Source organism: Pelodiscus sinensis, chromosome 10 (genome assembly GCF_052426305.1).
Source record: "Pelodiscus sinensis isolate ZL-2025 chromosome 10, ASM5242630v1, whole genome shotgun sequence".
NCBI classification, from domain to species: Eukaryota; Metazoa; Chordata; order Testudines; family Trionychidae; genus Pelodiscus; species Pelodiscus sinensis.
The window spans coordinates 48,997,808-49,019,143 of NC_143061.1; the positions used below are offsets into that span (position 1 = coordinate 48,997,808).

The 21,336-nt window shown below is 47.9% G+C and overlaps 1 protein-coding gene across 1 annotated transcript in view; it reads left to right on the plus strand.

The window, feature by feature from the left end:
• Positions 1 to 21,336, plus strand: part of ARHGEF4 (Rho guanine nucleotide exchange factor 4) — a 317,320-nt gene that overhangs the window by 283,353 nt on the left and 12,631 nt on the right. The window contains exons 7-8 of the mRNA XM_006125203.5: positions 17,496 to 17,675; positions 20,113 to 20,307. Coding sequence (XP_006125265.3) covers positions 17,496 to 17,675; positions 20,113 to 20,307 — 375 coding nt within the window. The remainder of the gene's footprint in view (positions 1 to 17,495; positions 17,676 to 20,112; positions 20,308 to 21,336) is intronic.

Sequence of the window (21,336 nt, forward strand, 5' to 3'; positions counted from 1 at the left end):
TGTGTGTGTGTGTGTGTGTGTGTGTGTGTGTGTATGTGTGTAAAATTTGGTTAGTCTCTAAGGTGCCACAAAACCACTCATTTTTATTAATTTACTGTGTTAGTAAATTAATTTACTGTGTTCTGGGCCTTAGTTTAAAATTTGCGTTAAAACTATTACATTAGTGTATTGCTGAAGATTGTAAAGTCGCATCTCTAAAATATCATCATGCCCTCATCCCTGGGCTGCCTTTGGGCATAGGGGTAACAGTTTAATAGTATTACATAGGGCCCCATAAATCCTAACAATGACCCTGAGTGAAAGCCTCAGATAAATGAGGAAAATGGGAAATATTTAAATGGAATAAGCATGAGAGGACCCCAAAAGATCCTGGCCATCTGCTACTTCTGTCTAACCACTACATGTATAATCAAAAGAGTATTAAAAAAAAACCAATAGTTGATTGACTAGGATATATTTACTCAGAGAAGGAGTTACAGAGGGAACTTAATTAGATCAAAGGAGCTCTTGTTAGAATCAAAACTGAGAAAGGGAGTGATTACATTTTTACTCCTACAGAAACCACTCAAAGAAAGAATAATAAACGAATGACTAAGATTTGCTTAATGACGATCATGTGAAAAGGCTTCTGTTCTGATTTTTCCTCTTTTTCTCAGCTCTTCTAATAGTGAGATTTTCTTAGGGTCACCTAAGAAAGGAAGAAGAGACAAGGGCTATTTTACCAGTAGCATAATAAGGTGAAAGGCTCGAGTGTATGTTTGTGTGTGTGAGAGAGAGACAGATAGAAAATTGCCACTATAGCTAATGTTTTCAGTCGTTGGGCGCTGGCAGTTATTTTAACAGGAGAAGCCAAGGGAAGGTGGCAGAGACTAATGTTTTGGGGGGGGGCAGGGGAAATGGTCACTAAGGGCTAAATCCTGATAATTTTGGAGCTCCTTCTCTTAGGTAATGAGTGTCCTCAGCTCCTATTAATTTGTGGCAGGATCTGGCATGTAGGTGTTAATCCAGTGGGGATGTTTTCACAGGCAATTGTAGCAATAAAAATCATTTTAGTGTGTTCCTTGCAGCATGTTCCATTACAATTAAATTACAAAAAAAAAAAAGCGAGGGCTACTTCCTGGCATACTGCCTATCCCAGAACCAGAGAGATGCTGACCTTTCGCTGATTTGAAGTGGTTTGCAAACAGCCCTGTTGTATTTGCTTCTTGCAAATGTTTCCTCTTGCCTCATTTGTAAAACAAATGTAGATTAATTTGTCTCCAGGCTACAGCTGATTCTGTAAGTTACTGAATCTCCTGGGGAAGGAATAAAGGTCTGGCTCAAAGCTTAGAGCATTGCAAGTCTTTCAGACTCCTAGAGTCTTTTCACAGGCAAAGAGTTAGTGGCTGGTGTTTATGCCTGGGAAACACATAGCTGAATATCTACCCATTTTTTTGTGCAGGGGGTCCCTGATCTGTTTAGGAGGATAACTGGACTTCTCCCAGGGGAAGGAAGGGTATTCTAAGCTTCTTAGGCAGTGGCTACTTGCCTGCAACTGAACTGGCATCTGAGTTGTCAATGCGGCCTCCAGCCACAAGGGGCAGTGGTTGTAGGGAGAAGACAGCTAAAGTGCAGGCTGCTGACACACAGTAAAGGCTACCTGATCTCTGCATACCTCAAAAGTGGCAGCAGTTCCTTGAAAGGAGTACAAAGGAGGAACCTCAAAATTTGGCACCAGTCCACTTTAAGGCCAGGACATTCAGGGGAATAGATCCTGAACTTGGTGGTTGTGCTAAGATGATGCTGATTGCATATTTGTTGTAAACGACCCAGGGCAGACACTGCGATGCCAGTCCCCTGGAGAACTTGTGTGAGAGTTAGAGGAACTGGGGAGTGTAGAACTCACATAGCAAACGCTGGAGACGGCACTGACAGTTTCATTGTTCAAGGAGATTGGAGTCGCGGGTAGACCTGCCCCTGGATTTTGCGACTCTTCTTTTTGATCATGAAACATGGAGGCCAATGTCACCCACTCCTCTTCCATTTGCTGGAGTGCCTCACGAAACCTCTTGAGGCTCTGGACAGGTTGTCAGATGGTCTCCCAAAAAATACTGGACTCATGGTATTTTTTGGTCAAGCAAAAAAACCGGGATAATAAGCCCCCCCCTTTTCCCCCGTTCTGGGGCGCCCAGAGTGGTGATCGCAACCCTACTTCCCAGCTGGGACTCCCAGGCTGGGAGGCGGGGCCATGATTGGCGCTGGGAGCCTGTGATTGTGCAGAAGTCTTGCGGGGGCAGAGGGAGTGGCTGGGACTCCCAGCCACTCCCCCCACCCTGACTAGGCTTCTTAGGAGCAACCAGAGCAGCGATCGCGGCCCCGCCTACAAGGTAGGACTCCTAGGCTGGGAGGCGGGGCCGCCATCGGTACTGGGAGCCTGTGATTGCACAGAAGCCTGGCGGGGGCGGGGGGAGTGGCTGGGACTCTCAGCCACTCCCCCCGCCCTCACCAGGCTTCTGTGCAATCACAGGCTCCTAGTGCCGATCGTGGCCCCGCCTTCCAGCTGCCAGGCTTCTGTCTGGTGTACAGCCGGAAAAGTCAGAGAATACCAGACATTGCACATGTCCGGTATTTTCTGATTCTTTTTACCAGACAAAGAGCACAAATACCGGACTGTCTGGTAGAATACCGGACACTTGGCAACCCTACTCTTAGTAGGAATCTTAACGCCCATGAACCCGATGGAATGCTGCATTCTGAAATCCGTGGTCCAACGAGCATGCACAATACAGATGCTGACACCAGATACTTCTTTCGAAGGTGCTGATGAGCAACTCCCCAAACGTATTCTGGCAAAGGTTCCATTATGCAACTCTCCAAACAAGTCCATAGTGCTAGGAACACCTGTGTTTTTTAAGGTTGCCGTCAGGCAAGATGGTCAGTTGAATTGATGGCAGCCTTAAGATTGATGTGGGATGGCTGGTGGGTATAAGAGGCAAGGGGAGGCATTGCCTTCCCTGGGTCTTAGTGTTCAACCTGTCCCTTCATCCTATTCCTATTCTGACCATTCCTGCTGGCTTCCATGACAGGCTGCTGCAACTTGGTGAGTCACCCCCACCCCTCCTAGCGGCCTCTAGTAACTTAAACATGAAAACCGTTCCAGCTAATAGTTTGCCAGACCTATTAGTATAACTTTGAAGCTGTGAAAGAGCCATTAAACAGCAATAAAACCATTTAATAGACATGTGACAACTCAGAGATATACTGTCAGTTTCTGAATTTACTGGCAAAACCAGTTCTGCATTTCAGTAATACATCTTCAGGACCTTAGTTAAAATTTTGCTTTAAATATTTCTTTCGTTTTTTGCTGAAGATTATAAAAATCACATCTCTGGGAAATCCCTCCATAGATTTCTAAATGCACAATCTTGAGTATTCAGCTTTAGCCTTAAATGCTTGGATCTTCAGATGTATCATTTTTTAAATAATTTTTTTTCAAATGAGCACCCTGATCTAAACTACACATTGTAATTTTAATTACTGTCATACAAAAACCTGCTTCCCAAGTCTCCTGTCCGTTCTGTCCAGCCATGCTGTCATGGGCGGCAGGTGCAAGAGGCAAGGGAAGGTAATGCCTTCCCAAACTGACAGGCTGGCCCCTATGACACTCCATCCCCAGGCCCATCCCCCATTCAGTGTGGCTCTCCCCATCTCTTGGGGCTGCCTTGGCGTCAGCCCCGTGTTACGGCTTTAGAATGGTTTAAACGACTTAACAAGGGCCTTAAATTGCTTAAATCTCTTAAACTGATTTAAGGCTTTAGAGCAACTTAAGTTCTTGGGATCTGGGGGTGTGTCACCCTTCAGGCAATCACTTAACTGCCAAAGGCAGTTGACAGACATGGTATCTCCTTGGCTTTACACGCATTCCTGCTAGTAGTGCGCCCTCCGACTGGAGAACGTTCCTACTCTGCATGCTCCACAGAGGGCATTTTCAACCCCTCAGAATTAAGCCACTCATTTTCCAGGCTAGCAAAGGTTCTGCTGTTCCTCAATGAGGCGCCCACGTGTCAAGTCAAATTGCTCAGAGTTCTTCTGTTTGTGAGCAAAACGGTGGTCAGAACAGGAAATAGAACCTTGCGCTGGTTTTGTTTTTATAATTGTCCCATTCAGACACTTGAACAAAACTAGTTCCCATTTACCAGAAAATATATCCCTAAGATCTTAAACAAAAATTTCATCTTCAAAGTATAATCTTCTGGAAACTTGAGTGAATGATAACAAGAGCTTGTGGAAACCATTTTACAACCATCATTAGAGAGGCAACTAGAAGGAACTTCTGCAATAAAATAATGTTTTGTTACCTGGCATGATAGCAGGATCTGTCTTTTGCACAATAATGATTCTTGGGAAGGATTCAGGGTATTTTACCTTCCGCAACTAAGAATGAGGATTTTAGCCCTAGCAAGTTAGGGGACTCTGTTACTATATAGCACAGGATAAAAACAACTCTGGCAAGGTGAATGGGATTTTCTTGGAAGAATGCATTACCTAATTTCTTTCTGTTTGATGAAAGTGATAGGTCATGGAAGGTAGGAGAGGGAAATTATTAAAATTAAAAGACAGTAGGTTTAAAAACCAAACAATAGGAAGCATTCCTTCAAACAACACACGGTCAATCTGTGGAACTCCTTGTCAGAGGATGTTGTGAAGGAAAAGACTATAACAGGGTTCAAAAAAAGAACTAGATAAGTTCACAGAGGATAGGATCATCAAAGGTTATTAGCCAAAACGGACAGGTATGGTGTCCCTGTTAGGGATGAAAAATCCCATTTCATTGGTTAACTGGTTAAATGTTAAATGCCGTGGCCAGGCTGCTGTGGCCTGTTTGCCGCAGGCAGGGCCTGCTCCAGCTGGAGGAACCCTGGCCTGCGGACCCACCACAGACGGGCTGCTCTGGATGGTGCTGTGTAGTGGCTCCCTAACCTGAAAAGCGCTGCAAGAGATGTGTGTTATAGTTATTTCCTATAACCTCTCCTCCCAACACGCATATATAGAGTCTAAAACAAAGGAGAAGTGCCGCTCTGCCTACTCTGCTAAAAATAAAGATAGCATCCTTCTTCTCACTAGCATGGGTAACCTGTCAGTTCCCCTTCCCTGGGGTGGTGCATGGGGAGTTCTCCCTCCTGTTTCAATCTACTTTAACCACTTGCCCTGCCATATTCCTGGAGAGGGAAATTACCCAGGGGAACATGAAGAATTGGAAGCAGGATTCAACTAATAAAGAATTTAAAGCGTAGGAAAATAAATAATGACAATCAGCATGGTTTTATGGAAAATAGGCTTGTCAAACAAATCTGATTATATTCTTCGGAGCGATTGCAAGTTTGCCTGATAAACGTAATTGCTAGATGTAATGGACCTTTGTAAGGTATTCAACTTAGCATGTGACATTCTGATTTAAAAAATTGGGAGATATAATATCAATAGAGCACATGCTAAATGGATTAAGGACTGACTAATGGTCAGATCTCAAAATGTAGCCATCAATGGAAAATCGTCATATGGGGGTGTTTCTAGTGGGGTTCCACATGGATCTGTTCTGGGCCCAACAGTATTCACCACTTTGATCAAAGGTCTGGAATCCTAGAATCATAGAACCCGAACAAACCTAGAAAGGTCAGCACGTCCAGTCCCCTACGCTCACAGCAGGACCAAGCACCGTCTAGACCAGGGCTACTCAACAAGCGGCCCATGGGCTGCATGCGGCCTGTGCCCTGTCTGTTTGCAGCCCGTGGTGCAGTTTGAGTTTACATGGGGCTCAACACGTGACCCACAGGTGGATCCTTTGAACATGGCTTCCACTGGGAACACACTGCGCAATGGTGAGTCAATATAATGGTCTTCTGTTGATATGCGTTTTAGTAGTTAAATTCCTGGACTGTCATTGCTCATTAAAAGTGCTGTCCTATGGGTGAAAGTCAGGTAAATATTGCATTTTATTAATATCAGCAGAACTGGCTTAAATGGGGCCTGCGTGCTGTGTAGTCTTGCCATAATCTTTGTATTCATGCCCGTCAGTGTGAAAAGCTATTTGCATATATATGCAACCACTCTTAAGTTGCGGCCCTCAGCATGTGCTGTGAGTATCATTGTGGCCCCCGGGGCTTCCAAAGTTGAGTAGCCCTGGTCTAGACTATCCCTGACATGATGGAGATTCCGCAGCCTCCCTAGCCAATTTATTCCAGTGTTTAACCACCTTCTCTCTCCATCTTGTAACATCTTTTTAGGTACTTGAAAGGTATTATCATTTTCCCTCTCAGTCTTCTCTTTTCCAGACTAAACAAACGCCGTTCTGTCAGTCTTCCCATATAGGTCTTGTTTTCTAGATCTTTAATCATTTTTGTTGCTCTTCTTTGGACCTTCCCCAATTTCTCCACATCTTTCTTGAAGTGTCGTGCCCAGAACTGAACACAATACTCCAGTGGAGGAGTAATCAGAGCAGAGTAGAACAGAAGAATTATTTCATATTTCCTGCTCACAACACTCCTGTTAATACTCTACAGAATGATGTTGGCTTTATTTGCAACAGCATCACGCTGTTGACTTATATTTAGCTTTCGGTCACTATGACCTCTAGATCCCTTTCTGTGGTACTTCTTCCTAGACAGTCGCTTCCCATTCTGTCTGTGTGAGACGGATTTTTCCTTCCTGAGTGGAGCACTTTGCATTTGTCCTTCACCATATTTACCTCCGACCATTTCTCCAGTTTGTCCAGATCATTTTGAATTACAATCCAATTCTCCAGAGCAACCCGTCTCATCTTGGTCTCATCCGCAGACTTACCTTAATCATTAATAAAGCTATTGAACAGAACCAGACCCACCTTATAGGAGCTGCACCTAGGTTGTATTTCCCTAGTTTGTTAATGAGAAAGACATGCAAGACTGTATCAAGTGCCTTATTAAAGTCTAGGTATACCACATCTATGGCTTGTTATCCTGTCCAAGAAAGCTGTCAGGTTGGGTTGACATGATTGGTTCTTTACTAATCCATGCTGTCTGTTACCTATCACCTTATTATCTTCTAGATGTTTGCAAATGGGTTCCTTAATTATTTGTTCCATTATCTTTCTTGGTACAGAAATTAAGCTGACTGGTCAGTCTGTAATTCCCTGGGTTGTCCTTATTTCCCTTTTTTATAGATAGGCACTAGATTTGCCCTTGTCCAGTCTTCTCTCCTATCTTCCTGGCCTTTTCAAATATTATAGCTAATGACTCGTGTGTCTCCTCAGTCACCTCCATGAGTAACCTAGGATGCTGTTCATCAGGCCCTCGTGACTTGAAGGCATCTAACGTGACTTTTAATTTGTTCTTTCCCTACTATAGCTTCTGAAGGAAATATAAAAATCACTGGCAGGTGACACAAAGATTGGCAGAATGGTAAATCATAGGAGAGTAGTGTTGAAAGAGACCTCAGAAGGTCATCTAGTCCAACCCCATGCTCCAAGCAGAACCAGCCCCAATCCCAATCATAATGGATGCTAGTGAATAATGATGAGGACAAGGCAGTCATACAGAGCAATCTGGATTGCTTGGTAAGCTGAGTCCATTCAAATAAAATGTTTTTTAATACAGTCAAATGCAAGGCCATACAGCTAGGAATAAAAAATGCAGTGCCATAAGTACATGGGGAGGGGTTGTATTCTGCAAAGCAGAGACTCTGAAAGTGATTTAGGGGATTCCACTACATTAGGGTGTCCAGATGGACGGATTTGACAGGGACAGTCCCAATTTTGGGGCCTTTTTCTCTCCATTTTCAGCTTTTAGCATGCAGCCAAAGGAACAGACAGTCGTCGCAGTTTTAATCGAGTAGAACTAAATTGCTGGCAGTCTCCATCCCGGGTTTCATAGGGTTCCTACAGAGTGCCCTGATTTTTTATCCCCTGACACCTGTCCCAATTTTTCACATTTGCTGTCCAGTCTCCCCTTAATAGACGAGCGACTCAACCTGAGCTTCCAGAGCGATGCTGTAGCAAAAAGGTCCTTGAGTGGATAAGCAGGAGGAGGGATGTGATGGGTCATTTGTAAGGCTGACACCAGACTGCAACGTAAAGGGCTGGTGTCCAACTTTTAAAAAAGATTTGTTTTTAATGGAGAAGATACAGAAAAGAGCCACAACAATGACTGCAGGGCTGGAAAAAATGCCTTACACTGAAATGATTTCAAAGGTCGGTCTGTTTAGTTTATCAGAGAGAAAACTGAGTGGTGACTCGATTGCTCTGAATAAGCACTTTCATGGGGGGAAAATCCCAGATACTAAAGGTCTCGTTAATCCAGCCGCAAAAGGCAGAACAAGAGCCACTGGCTGCAAGCTGAAGCCAAAATCCAATTAGAAATTAGGCACACTAGTTTAACAGTGGTGGTGAGGAACCATTGGAACTAACGACGGAATCTCCAGCTGTGGATGCCTTCAAATCAATCCATGATTCCTCTCTGGAAGGTGTGGTTTGGTCAAATTCGGACCAACACTGGGGTATCTGGGTGAAATGTTGTGCCCTGTGATATACAAGGTGAGGTGATGGACTTTCTTGGTCTTATACACTATAAATAAGTGGCCACCTAGGAGTCCTCTTCTTATTATCTAAAAGGGAAGACGATTTCTTAAAGCTCCTGGAGAGCAGAACATTAACTCAGCCAGGGGCCTGGTTCTGGTTTGTCTCTGTTGTTTTTCTGGAAATCAGTTTGCACATTCTCTGTTGGCCTTTCACTCCTCTCCCCGCTCCTTCCCTGAACCCACAGAGCTGGGGGGTGGGATGGAGGGATTGGCACAGTGACTAGAGGTGCCTGGAAGCATTGACAGACAGGAGAAATGTTTAAGTTCAGGGCAGGGATTGGCTTGATTACACCCACACGTTTAAAAGAATCTGCAGAGTGAGTGCAACCATGCCTCTGGGCATGATGGGAAATTGCATGCAAAAACTCCTGCGCCATCAGAGCAGGAAGGTGAGCACCTCCCCGGGGAGGACTGGCAGAATGAAGCCGCAGGAGCGGTCTGTCTGTTTTGCCTTTGGGTGACTAGCTGACAGGCCGACTGGTGAAACCGAAGGCTGTAAGCATTGGGCTCATGACCCAGATCCTTCTTCCTGTTTCTAATGCGCGTGTTCTGAGAGGTGCAAAGAAACAGAAATAAAAGAAACGCTTCTCCAGTGTATTTCAGTGAGTCAGGCCGTGCTCGACTTCATAGCTACTCTGGATCGGGAGGCCTCTGTTCTAGGGTCACAGAGAAGAAAACGTGGTTCTTCTTGCCTGGGCCTTATCTTCGCTCTTCGCTGGCATCTGAGCACCCTCGTGCCTGACTGTTAGCTGGCGTACCAGGGATTAGCACGGCTGATTTTCAGCTTTTAGCACGCAGCCTAAGGAACAGACGGTCGTCACAGTTTTAATCGAGTAGAACTAAACTGCTGGCAATCTCCATCCTGGGTTTCTACAGAGTGCCCTGATTTTTTATCTCTGTTAATGTTGCCTGGAGTTCCTGCTTCTAGAACGAGTCGGGGAGAGATGAGGCAATTATGCTGCGGTAGAGAGCCTTACACAAACAAGAGCTGAATGGTTAAAATACAAACATGCATAAAGATGTAGGACCTGGCGACCTTGCTTTGTTTGCATACATGTAATTGGCATAATTTCTGTGTAATTATGTTGATTTGCAGTGGACCCTGGGCTGTTTTTTTGCCCCTCTTGGTCATATTTGTTCTGCCCTAGAACAGTCAGTGCTTAGGAGTCTACTGCCGCAGCCTATGATGTACCTTATTGCTGGCTTTTGTAGCATACACTGCACATCTTTAGTGGACTGGAAATGAGCAGCAAACAAATTACAGCCAGTTGTAGCTAGGTGGACAGTTAGAAACAGCTGCCAGTGAGGAAAAATGCAGATATAATATTGGAGCACTTGCACTATCGTCAATATTCAGTGAGATGCTGATAATACTGTTTGGCTTGCTGATGTATTCGTTGCACTCTCAGCCCCGGTGTAAATAAGGAGAACTCCCTCCTCTGTGCTCATTTACAGAGTTTCACACAGAACTGCCTGAGCGCAGGTCTGGAGAAGGCAAGGTTTGCATTCTAACAAACTGTGTTGTCAGGCCAATCTCACAATCCAAATATACAGGGAAGACTTGGAACTTAACTTCATTTACAGGTTTGGGACCCATCACAAAGGCATGCACAAAGACATTACTTGACTAGCACACTACCTTCCACATCCTAGGCTATGTCTAGACTGCCTCCTTCTGTCGGCAGAGGGATGCAGATGAGTCAGGTCGACATTGAAAATGAAGTGGTGATTTAAATATCCCGTGCTTAATCTGCATAAAAATGGTCACCATTTTTGCCAACTCAGCACTTAATCGGCAAAAAGAGGCAGTCTAGAGGAGGATCTGTCGAGAGAGAAAGCCTTTTTCGACAGATCCCTTATGCCTCCTGCAAGGAGATTGACAGGATCTGTCGGAAAAGGTTTTCTTTCTCGACAGATCCCTCTCTAGACTGCCTCTTTGCAGACAAAGTGCTGAGTCGGCAAAAATGGTGGCCATTTTCATGCAAATTAAGCACGGGATATTTAAATCCCCGCTTCATTTGCAATGTTGACCTGCCTAATCTGCATCCCTCTGGGGACAGAAGGATGAAGTCTAGACATACCCCATATGCCTTAAAAACCAAACACTGGGTACTTAAGAACAATTTGCACCTTCTCTATCAGCGTCATGTGGCAGGAACACTCTAATTAATTATTTCTTTTCCCTTTTTCCTTCTCCCCTATCCCCTGTTTATTTTGGAACTGGACCTTTATTAACTCCATTCATCTGAAGAAGTGGGTTGTGCCCAGGAAAGCCATCTCCATGTTTTGTTAGTCTCTAAGGTGCTGCTTGACTTTTCCTTGTTTTTTAATCTCCCTTCTGACACTCTGTTTCACACCTTGATTAGGTCTAAGGTGAGCAGATAGCAAGTGTGAAAAATCAGAGATTCCTTTGGGGTGGGTGTGTGTGTAATAGTTGCTTATGTAAGACAAAGCCCCTAGATTGGGACCCCTGGTCACCTCACTTAGGTCACAAGAACAAGGTTCAAGGTAAGCCCTACTGCCCTTTCCAAAAAGGTCTGGAGTGGTCAGAATGAAAAGCTGTAGAAGTCACAACAGAATGGACAAGTTACACATGGGTTTGTATGAACAATTTGTGTCTCAGGGCCTCAGATAAATAGCAAGAGCAGGGCATGTGCTGTGGTAACTGTGAGCCTTTTCCAGCATATGATGCTATGCTAGACGTGATCAATACTCCATCCTCATTATTAGAAAGAGGAGTCTGAACTGTCCCATTCCTACTCCAGCCACAGCATGGTCAGCGAGCTTTGCTGAACTCTACAGTATCCTTTGGGCTCTGGAGCAAGTTTAGTGTTAGTCTGTTTCAGCAAAAGCAACCAGGAGCCCTGTGGCACCTTAACAACCAACAAACGTATTTGGGCATCAGCTTTCGTGGCTGCAGCCTAATGTGTCAGCTGCATGGAATCACCCGGAACAGCTGCACTTACAAGACAGAGAAACTCTGGAATAACAAGTGGTGTCACGGCATTTAAGGCAATGACACCATGACCGATGTTGCGTAGTGGCAGGGCGCTGTCTCAGAGGAGAGTCTGCTAAAGCAAGAGGTCATGTAAACATCCCGTGGGAGTCCAGCAGATGGACTATGAAAATAAAAAAACGTAGAAAGCTGCCGACCAAAGACACGGTGTGCGTGTGGGCAGTACGTGATGTGCTGGTAACAGTGGAACGCTGAATGTTTCAGTGCCTGGCTTCTCCCAAAGGCCAAAGAGATCCCCGGGTTAAAGTGGCATTGAATCAGGGAGCTGTAGGCTTCAGTCGAGGTGCTTTATGCAGGACATCCAGAGCCCAAATAAAACAATTTTCTCTTCACTCTTCTGCTTTAATCTCCTCATTGTCTCCTCAGTATAGAAAGGGGGTTAACTCTTGATGAAACAGTCGTCGGTCTATAATTCCCGCCACCGTTTCTGAGTAACTGCTGTGAGTACCAGTGGGGTAGCCACGAGGCCGGTTTTCGCCCGGAATACCCACTTGAAAAGGACCTTGGCCACTCCGGGCAGCACAACCAACCAGGCCACTGAACGTGCACAGCAGGGCTAAGGCAGGTTCGCTGCCTGGCTGGCTCTCCGAGGCTCCTGGAAGCAGCTGCCAGGTCCCTGCAGCCCCTAGGCACACGGGGGCTCTGCGTGCTGCCCCTAAGCCGGAGGGGGGGCTCTGCGTGCTGCCCCTAGGCACACGGGGGCTCTGCGTGCTGCCCCTAAGCCGGAGGGGGGGCTCTGCGTGCTGCCCCTAGGCACACGGGGGCTCTGCGTGCTGCCCCTAAGCCGGAGGGGGGCTCTGCGTGCTGCCCTTAGGCACATGGGGGCTCTGCGTGCTGCCCCTAGGCCGGAGGGGGGGCTCTGCGTGCTGCCCCATGGCACACGGGGGCTCTGCGTGCTGCCCCTAGGCCGGAGGGGGGGGCTCTGCATGCTGCCCCATGGCACACGGGGGCTCTGCATGCTGCCCCATGGCACACGGGGGCTCTGCGTGCTGCCCCTAGGCCGGAGGGGGGGGCTCTGCGTGCTGCCCCATGGCACACGGGGGCTCTGCATGCTGCCCCTAGGCCGGAGGGGGGGGCTCTGCATGCTGCCCCATGGCACACGGGGGCTCTGCGTGCTGCCCCTAGGCCAGAGGGGGGGGCTCTGCATGCTGCCCCATGGCACACGGGGGCTCTGCATGCTGCCCCATGGCACACGGGGGCTCTGCGTGCTGCCCCTAGGCCGGAGGGGGGGGCTCTGCATGCTGCCCCATGGCACACGGAGGCTCTGCGTGCTGCCCCTAGGCTGGAGGGGGGGGGCTCTGCATGCTGCCCCATGGCACACGGGGGCTCTGCGTGCTGCCCCTAGGCCGGAGGGGGGGCTCTGCGTGCTGCCCCTAGGCCGGAGGGGGGGCTCTGCGTGCTGCCCCTAGGCCGGAGGGGGGGGGCTCTGCATGCTGCCCCATGGCACACGGGGGCTCTGCGTGCTGCTCCTAGGCACACAGAGGTTCCACATGTTGACCTCACCCCAAGTGCCAGATCTGAAGCTCCCATTGGCAGGGACCCATGACAGTGGGAGCTCTGGGGTTGGTGCCAGCGGGCACAAGGACAGTGCGTAGAGCCGTCTTGTGCCTAGGGGATGCAGGGACCTGCCAGTCACTTCCTGGGAACAGCTGTAAGTGTTGCTGGGACCCTGCACCCACTCCTGCACTCTAACCCCTGTCCCAGCCTGGAGTCCCCTCCCGTATCCCAACTGCCAACTGGAGCTCGCACTTTGCACCCCAACCCGTTGTCCCCTCCCACATCCTGAGCCCCTCATTTCTGGCTCCAGCCAGCACCCACATCCCAGCCCTAACCCCCTGCCAAAATTTATTATCCCTTTCTGCACCTCAAGCCCCTCCATCCCTGGCCCCACCCCAGAGCCAGCACCCCCAGCTGCAACCGCCCCCCCCTCCCAAATCCATCGCCTGCCCCAGACCAGTGGAAGTGAGTGAGGGTGGGGGAGAGAGAATGAGGAACAGGGGGGTGGGGATGGAGCTGTCAGGGGTGGGGTCTTGGAGAAGGGGCACCCAGGGGTGTTTGGTTTTGAGCCGTTAGAAAGTTGGCAACCCGAAGTACTAGTCCCCTTTGGCAGGGATTATCTGCCTGCCCTTGGTTCAGCTGCGTCTCGGAAGCCACGGACACACCCACCTTGAGAGCTCCATTCCTGAGCGCAGAAGACTTCCCGTGTTAATACTAGATGCTGTGCCGATAAAGGCTCGTCTGGCACCCATCAGGCCCAAAGCCTGAGGTTTTCAAAGCTGATTCTGAGTTTTACTGACATGGTTCCCCTCGATGTCAGTCAGAACGGTGGGTGTAAAATCTCCCCGTGAGCTGTCAGCACCTCCCCCAGGATCATTGCTAGTGCTGGGTCAGATTGGACAGACTCTCGGCTTCCTTCCACAGGCGGGCCGTTCTGACTGCCTGCAGCTCGCAGTGTTACTTACTCACTTCTGCTGACTCTTCTTTGGATGGCAGCAGCAATTTTGCGAAGGCTCATTTAGCTGCGTGTGGCCCCATTCACCACGTGTCTCTGTACGTGAGTCCACGCTCCGTGCAGGATATTTGAGGTCTTAATAGGGCTAGTTCAGCTTTTTAAAAATGCTGTACTTTCATGAGCTCTGCCTAACGTGCACCTTGAGAGCCCCTTTGAATTCTGGATTGCTTAATTAGTCTTCTCCATAGCTACATGACAGTGGAACAAATGAGTCATGCATAAAGGGAGAGGAGACACTTCAGCAGTAGGTTTCTATGTGCCTTTGCTAGTGAACCATGAGTAAGCAGTGTTGTAAAAAGCCTTAACAGCATTATTGATTAATTATCAAGCCTAAACGCCCCCCCACCACACAGCTTAATTGGACAAATTGCATACCATGCACTTAAGTACAAAAAGGTCTTTCTACTGCTGCACTAGCTATAATAGCAGCTGGTTTTCTGGGTCATGCTTGACCACTATTTGATCCTTGCTTTTCTAATGTGGAATAGTAATCCCTTACTAACACTCGCTATATGACCCAAGGTCACCCTAACTTAGCAGAGATGGGAAGTAGTGAGGTCCAGTAGATAAGACACAGGATTGGACTGGACTTTGAATCCTGGATAGAGTTGTGTGACATTAGGCGTATCCCTTAACGTCTCTAGCTCTTTTTTCCATCTGTAGACTGGGGACAATAAAATAGCATTTTCCATCAGAAATCGTTTTGTTAAAAAATGCAACAAGCTCTCCTTGCCCCCCGTTCTGTATCCTGTAGCATGCACAAGCTCCCCTGCCTTTTTTCACCATGTATTTGTATTGGACCAAACCAGAATACAGTAACACAGGGTGCAATCTACATAATCAACATCAGGTGCATATCAAACCAGTGCTGGGCTGTACACCACCATGAATGGCTGCAGAGATAATATTTCAGAAGAGGTTAGTAACACGACTGAAGACAGGGTATTGGGTACAAGAAGTAACTTTGTAGTTAAACCGTATGTACATGTTTTCTCCTTTCCCAGCCTCCTGGGGGACTGCTCATGCTACCTGCCTTCCAGAGGCTAGCATTGCACAATGGGGTACGGAAAACAGGATTCGTACACCCCCTGTATTGGGTTAGACTGTCTGGGGATACTTCCCTGACCAGTCACAATGGGGAGAGTCCAGTGCTTTCTTTGATCCCACAGGAAGGAATTCTCCGAATTTCATAGCTATCTAGGCCGTTATTCTTGGTCATGTCCAGGCCCTGATGAAAGCCCATTAAGAGTTGCTCTCCACAGATTAAGGTTAATGGGAGATTCTCTGACCCAACAAGTCAGGATGGTCTGGTACGGAACAGACAGATGGACATTTCTTGGGTACTGACTGTCAGGGATCAGGATACACGATTTCCCTTAAGTAAAGCCCTTCAGCTTTACTCCTTCCTGCATTTTTTTAAAATTCTTTTGTAGGATTGAAGTTTTCCAAGCTTGATCTCTGCCTGAGCAAATCTTTTATTCCAAATGTCTGAAACAAACCTCCTCTGAAATCACCGAATCATGAGTGGGTACGGGGAGGGGATATTTGTCCCATGGTTATATGATCTTGCTGCTCTGTTTTATCACACACGTAACTGAAAAATGAATCATCCATTGCATGTAAAATAGCCCTCAGTGAGGACAACGTCTCTAAGACTAAACAAAAATTGTTTGGAAAGTAAGAAAGTTGTGACCCTTTGGAAATTACATACTGAATACAAACAGTAGAATTGTTTCTTAAATGCAAGAGATTGTTCCACCAGAGAGGTCGGCTGTGCATTTCCCCCAAAGCAAGCACTTTTTGATATATGTTAATAACCAGTTGACCCTAAGCTTAAGCGTTTGTGTTCCTTTGAGGATTTACGTAAAGTGGCTTAAGTGCTAAGTTTAACCACTCTAAAGACATAAAATCTTAGGTCACCGTGGGGTACTTTCTGCTGTGAAAAGTGGCTCTGTAAAAATGTTACCAATGGGTTCCAGATTTGTATCTCAAAGGCATCCCTAGGAAATACCACCTGGGGCCACAAAGGTGCTCTAAGTTCTAAAGTGCATGCTCTGTTCCTTCTGGCTAGTGCCTAATCACCAAAAATAACTCTCTGGTCCAAAATCTGCCTCCGTTCTCCAAGCACGCTCACTGTCTCAGTCAGGTAGAGCAGCTGCAACAGAGCCCAACTGGGCTGTGCAGTTGTCACTTAGTCATTCTGTTGATGCTGCACGAGGCAGAAGACTTGGCTTCTTGTCACTTTGCTGCTTCTGAGGGGCTCTAAAGCAGTAACATCTGCTCTTTTGCCCAGTACGCAGAGATGGCTCTGAATATAAAGAGGGTGCAGCGCAGGTAAGGAGATGTCTTTGAAATAGTCACTCTTCAGACCTATGCACTGCCCTAAGAAATTAAAGTGCTTTTAATTCTGATGCTACTGCAAAGATTTGAAGGTTCTTATTCACTCTGAAGAAGTGCACTTTGCCCATGATACTGTATTTTTTATTTTTAGTCTCTAAGGGCTCATCTAGACTGCGCGGAAGATTCGAAAGAGGATTCCTGTGGAATTTGCATATCTTCTTCCAATCTCACTTTCGAAAGCAGAGCTTTCAAAAGTGAAGTAATGAAGATGCATTTTTTTCGGCAACCCCCTCTTTTTCAAAAAGCTGTGTAAACCTCATTTTTTGAGGAAAAGAGGCTTTTCGAAAAAGGGGGGGTTGTCGAAAAAAGCCACCTCTTAATTACTTTCACTTTCGAAGCTCTGCTTTCAAAAGTGAGATCGGAAGAAGATATGCAAATTCCCACGGACTTTGCATATCCTCTTTCAAATATTCTGCATAGTCTAGATGAGCCCTAAGGTGCTATAGCACCACTCATTTTTTTACTGGGGGTTTTATGTTACAGATTAACACGGCTGCCCCGGAGACTTGTAGAATAAGAACCAGTTGGTCACTTCAAACTGGTCCCATACTAGGGCAAGGAGGGGCTAGCCTGCAGCAGGAGCCCCTAAAAATCAGGAGTGGGAGCCTCCTGAAGCATGCAGCAGTGCTGTCTTCTCCAGCCAGCTCCACTCGGCTGGACAGTGTTGAGTGTGGGCAGGGAGAATGGCACAGTTCTGTCCTCCTCCTGTTCACAGCAGGGTGACTTGTGCCATGGGGCAGTATCCGGAACACTGGTGTGTTCAGAGAGTGGCTAATCTCACACACACACACACACACACACACACACACACACACACACACACACACACACTAGCTCCTCCCCTCCCCCCCCCACACAAGGTAGCCCCAAACATTTGGATTTCGGCTCCGTGAGTATCCATGTGGGCCCGTGCTCGCTGCGTGAAATGAATCTATGGGTGGTAACCGGTTGCCAATGCTTCACTTGCTCTGTTCCCAGCTCATCAGCGATGGCAGCGTGGTGTATGCAGAGGCCCTCTGGGACCATGTCACAATGGATGACCAAGAGCTGGGATTCAAGGCTGGCGACGTCATCGAAGTGATGGATGCTACCAACAAGGAGTGGTGGTGGGGGAGGATCCTGGACAGCGAAGGCTGGTTTCCAGCCAGCTTTGTACGGGTAAGGACCTGCGCATTGTTTTTAACCCTGCCCCATTAACACCAGCTTCCTGATGGCAGTGCGCCAAGCACTTCTGTGGCTGGAGGGGTGGGATGCAGATTGCACCGGCGATCAGTGCACGTACAGTGCTGCTTCTCTTTTACTGCTGTGCTCAGCTGAAGCCTCGGTGGATCTCTCCATTTGCCAGTGTATGGGCCCCATCATAATTCAGTTGAAAGCAAAGGAGCCATGCAGAACCTCTGCCCTCTGGGAATGTGGCCCTACACGCCCCATAGATTGCATGTGACAGGCGTGGTGAAGCAGATGGGTGGTGTGTGATTTGGATAGTGCAGGAGTGGGGTTCATTCCTTCCTGCTGCTTTCCCAGATGTGCGAGTTCCCCTTACTCCTGGGAGAGGACGAGAGCTCAGGCAGGCGGAGCGCATGGGCCACGTGTTTTCCTTCTCTTTCCAAGAGGGAATTTTCATTCCATGGGGCGAGCTGCAGTTCTCAGTGTGGAGGTCCGGCTCGCTGTTCATGGGCAGTCTCTCCACTAGAGTAACTGGGCATTGATATGGGGCACTTCCGATCTCTCGGGACACCTGGGTTCTCTTCCTTTTGTCCTCGCACAAATTGCCCAACACAATCTGTGAATGGCAGGAGAGGGCCGGGAGCAAAAGTCCTGGCTGGGGGTCTGACTGGAACGTAAACGTTCTGAAATCTTTTGCTTGGGGCGGAGCAGGAGGCGAAGAAGAGGTGCCTAGTCTCCTCCTTTGTAGCCTCACAGTCCCTCACAGCAATCCTGCTCCAGAGGCTACAGTTTGTAAAGGAGATCACTTGGATGTGGCCCCAGCCCTGACCTTCCATGGGGACAGAACCATTTCCGGGAGTCCCCTCTGCCTGCGCCCCACTCTGGGGTCGCACTGGAGGAGCTTCAGGTTGTTGCCTACTAGGTGGACCTATGTCCCTCTTGGGTAGTAAAACCTGTGGTGAGACAGCAGCATTTCTGTTGCTGATGGGCATGATCAGTGCTGGCCTTTAAAAGGGCAGGATGCCAACTTCTCCTGCTGGGAAAACGGATGGCTCCTTGGTCAAGCAACCCAAGCATGGCCAGTTATCACCTGGCCTCTGAGCTATTTCAAGCGAGAGCTGAAGGGAGGGGAGTATAAGAGCAACTCTGGCTAACCTGGGCTCCTCAGAGTGCCTTGATTCTATGCCGTCCAGATTCAGTTGTGGGTCAAACATGGAGGTTTCACTGGTTTTGCTGGGCCGTGCTCTCCTGCTAGCAACGAAGGAAAATCGGCCACAGCTTTGGTTCATCAGCGTTTGTCAGTGCTGTTGACTGGAATGACTCAATTTAGTGATGACTGAGTAGCCATCATTCTGTATTGCATGGCTGCCGGGTGTGTGATCGTGCTGATGTCACGCATTTTAACTCCATAGAAATCGAAGCAAACTCTTTATATCAATGCAATATTTGTAGCACTAAAGTGGCTGAGGTGGAGTGGACATTTGGAAAATGGCATTGCGTGCTCCTTACTTCAATGTTCTTTATTCTCTCCAAAGCATTTTGTTGGAGACTTTTTGAAATATTATTAGATATCCAGATGGGGTACCCTGAGATCTGTTAAATATGCACTTGGGCAGTACCGGATAAAAGAACTGCACTGAAAATTGCATAAAATTAACTAACAGCGGTATTAGTATCACTGATAAGGTAAACTTCACAGCAAGTACTCTTATGAAAATGTGTGATATTTTTGCCTATACACATGCTGTGCTGCCATCCAGTGGTTATTCTGTAGAAAGCAAGAGTCTCCTATTGAATGCGGTTACATTGAGATGTGTCTTCATATGCCAACACTGGCACCTAGAGTCAGTTTGAATGAAGAAAAGTTTTATTGCTGTAAAGCTTAAAAGTAATGAGTGTCCTTTAATTTGCTCTTTAACAAAGATTATCAAGGCAGAGTTTATCTGTTGATTTATTCCCTACCCCCCCCCCCCCCCCACACACACACACACAAAAGCCCTCGGTCGTGACTAGTGAAGCATGCTGAGGTGCTTTCCCTTGATGCATACGTATTTCCTCACATCACACCTGTGATCCTTCCATCCAAGAGGGAGCCTGTCAGCGTCACACCTCAATTAACGGGAGCAGGAGGTTGGGTGACATGACGGACCAAACAGGCAGATCTACTGACTCCTGCCAGAATTCCTCCCTCCCCACCTCCAGCCAGTCTGTAGACCCTGGTGCTGGATATTTCATTATAGGGGACACTGGCTAACCAGTCTGTGAGCTCTAGGAACAGGATAGGGAGGAAGTGCTGCGCACAGCAGTCCTGCTGTCCCCAACACGCCCGTCGTGGTGGGAGCAGGGTCTAAGTTAGTGACGCAGATACAATGAGTGAAAACAGGGAAAGCAGGCGCTGTTACCCACTGGATACCCCTGTGTTTGACAGCTGCGGGTGAACCAGGATGAGCCCATGGAAGACTATCCTCTGAAGGTAGAGGACGGCAAAGAGGAGGATGCCAGCACCACTGCCCGGCGTTATGGGGTGGGGCAAACAAGCAAGGACCAAATGAGGACCAACGTTATCAACGAGATCATCAGCACAGAGAAAGACTACATCAAACACCTGAAGGACATCTGTGAGGTAACGTGGCTGGGACTGAAGGAGTGTGACCCAAATGCACGAACTGAACCCACGTGAAGAGATCCCCAGTTTCCACCCTGCTATGCTGTCCTGTGCTCTTCCTCTCTCTCTCTCTCTCTCTGGCTGTGGGTTACTCTTCTCCCCTTAGGAAAGAGCCCTTGCTAAGCAGAGCTGTGGCTCTGTCAGAGACCAGTGTGCTGTGTGACTGGCAAGTCTGCCCAAATCTCTTCAGCCTACCCCTGTGTAATTCCTGGCCATGTTCAGGGAATGGGGAATACTGATCCATTCCAGGAATATCTCAAATGCCCTTTTATTTAGGGCGCACAGAGTCCTGATGAAACGTAATTAGTTGAATTCCCCACGCCAAGGCGACTAGAATTCTAGCACTGCTGTGTTCTTCGTGAACGGAACGGCGTGAGGTGGTAGGCTCAGAAATGCCAGCCTTCATGCCAATCCCATGCTCCGCCATCAAAACCCTGGGCAGTGTCTGGCCGGTTAGAGCCTCCGCTTCTGAATATTCTGACATCTCCTGTCACAGGTGAGAGCTCTTGTGATGCACGGAAGACGTGATAAATGGTGATAGCAGCTTTGCCTGCACATAGCACCTTTCCTCCCCCTAACACTTTGCAAAAGGCATGCCCCAACATACCCCTCCACTGCAGGCTCCCTCCTCCCCCCAGGCTGGAGGGAGGAAGCCAACTAGGCTAAATGTCGCACCCAGCAGGGGAACCAGAGACAGTTTTATCCAAGGACTCCGGGGCAAGCTCTGGCTTTTACAGAGAGTGTTCCAGTCTCCTCATCACTGTCTGTGTTTTGCACCTTTCTTTCTCCCTTGTCCAGTCCAGATGTGACCCAGTCTTGGCGTGCGAGCCCAGGCCCTCAGCTGGTGTAAATCAGCACGGCTCCATCAATGGAGTGGTGTCGATTTACACCAGCTGAGGGTCGGGCCTTTTGGGCGTAACCAGAATATCTGGTACCCATAGAGAGAGTTCGTGATTTGCTGCAGGAGGTTCCATTGTGCAGGTTGAA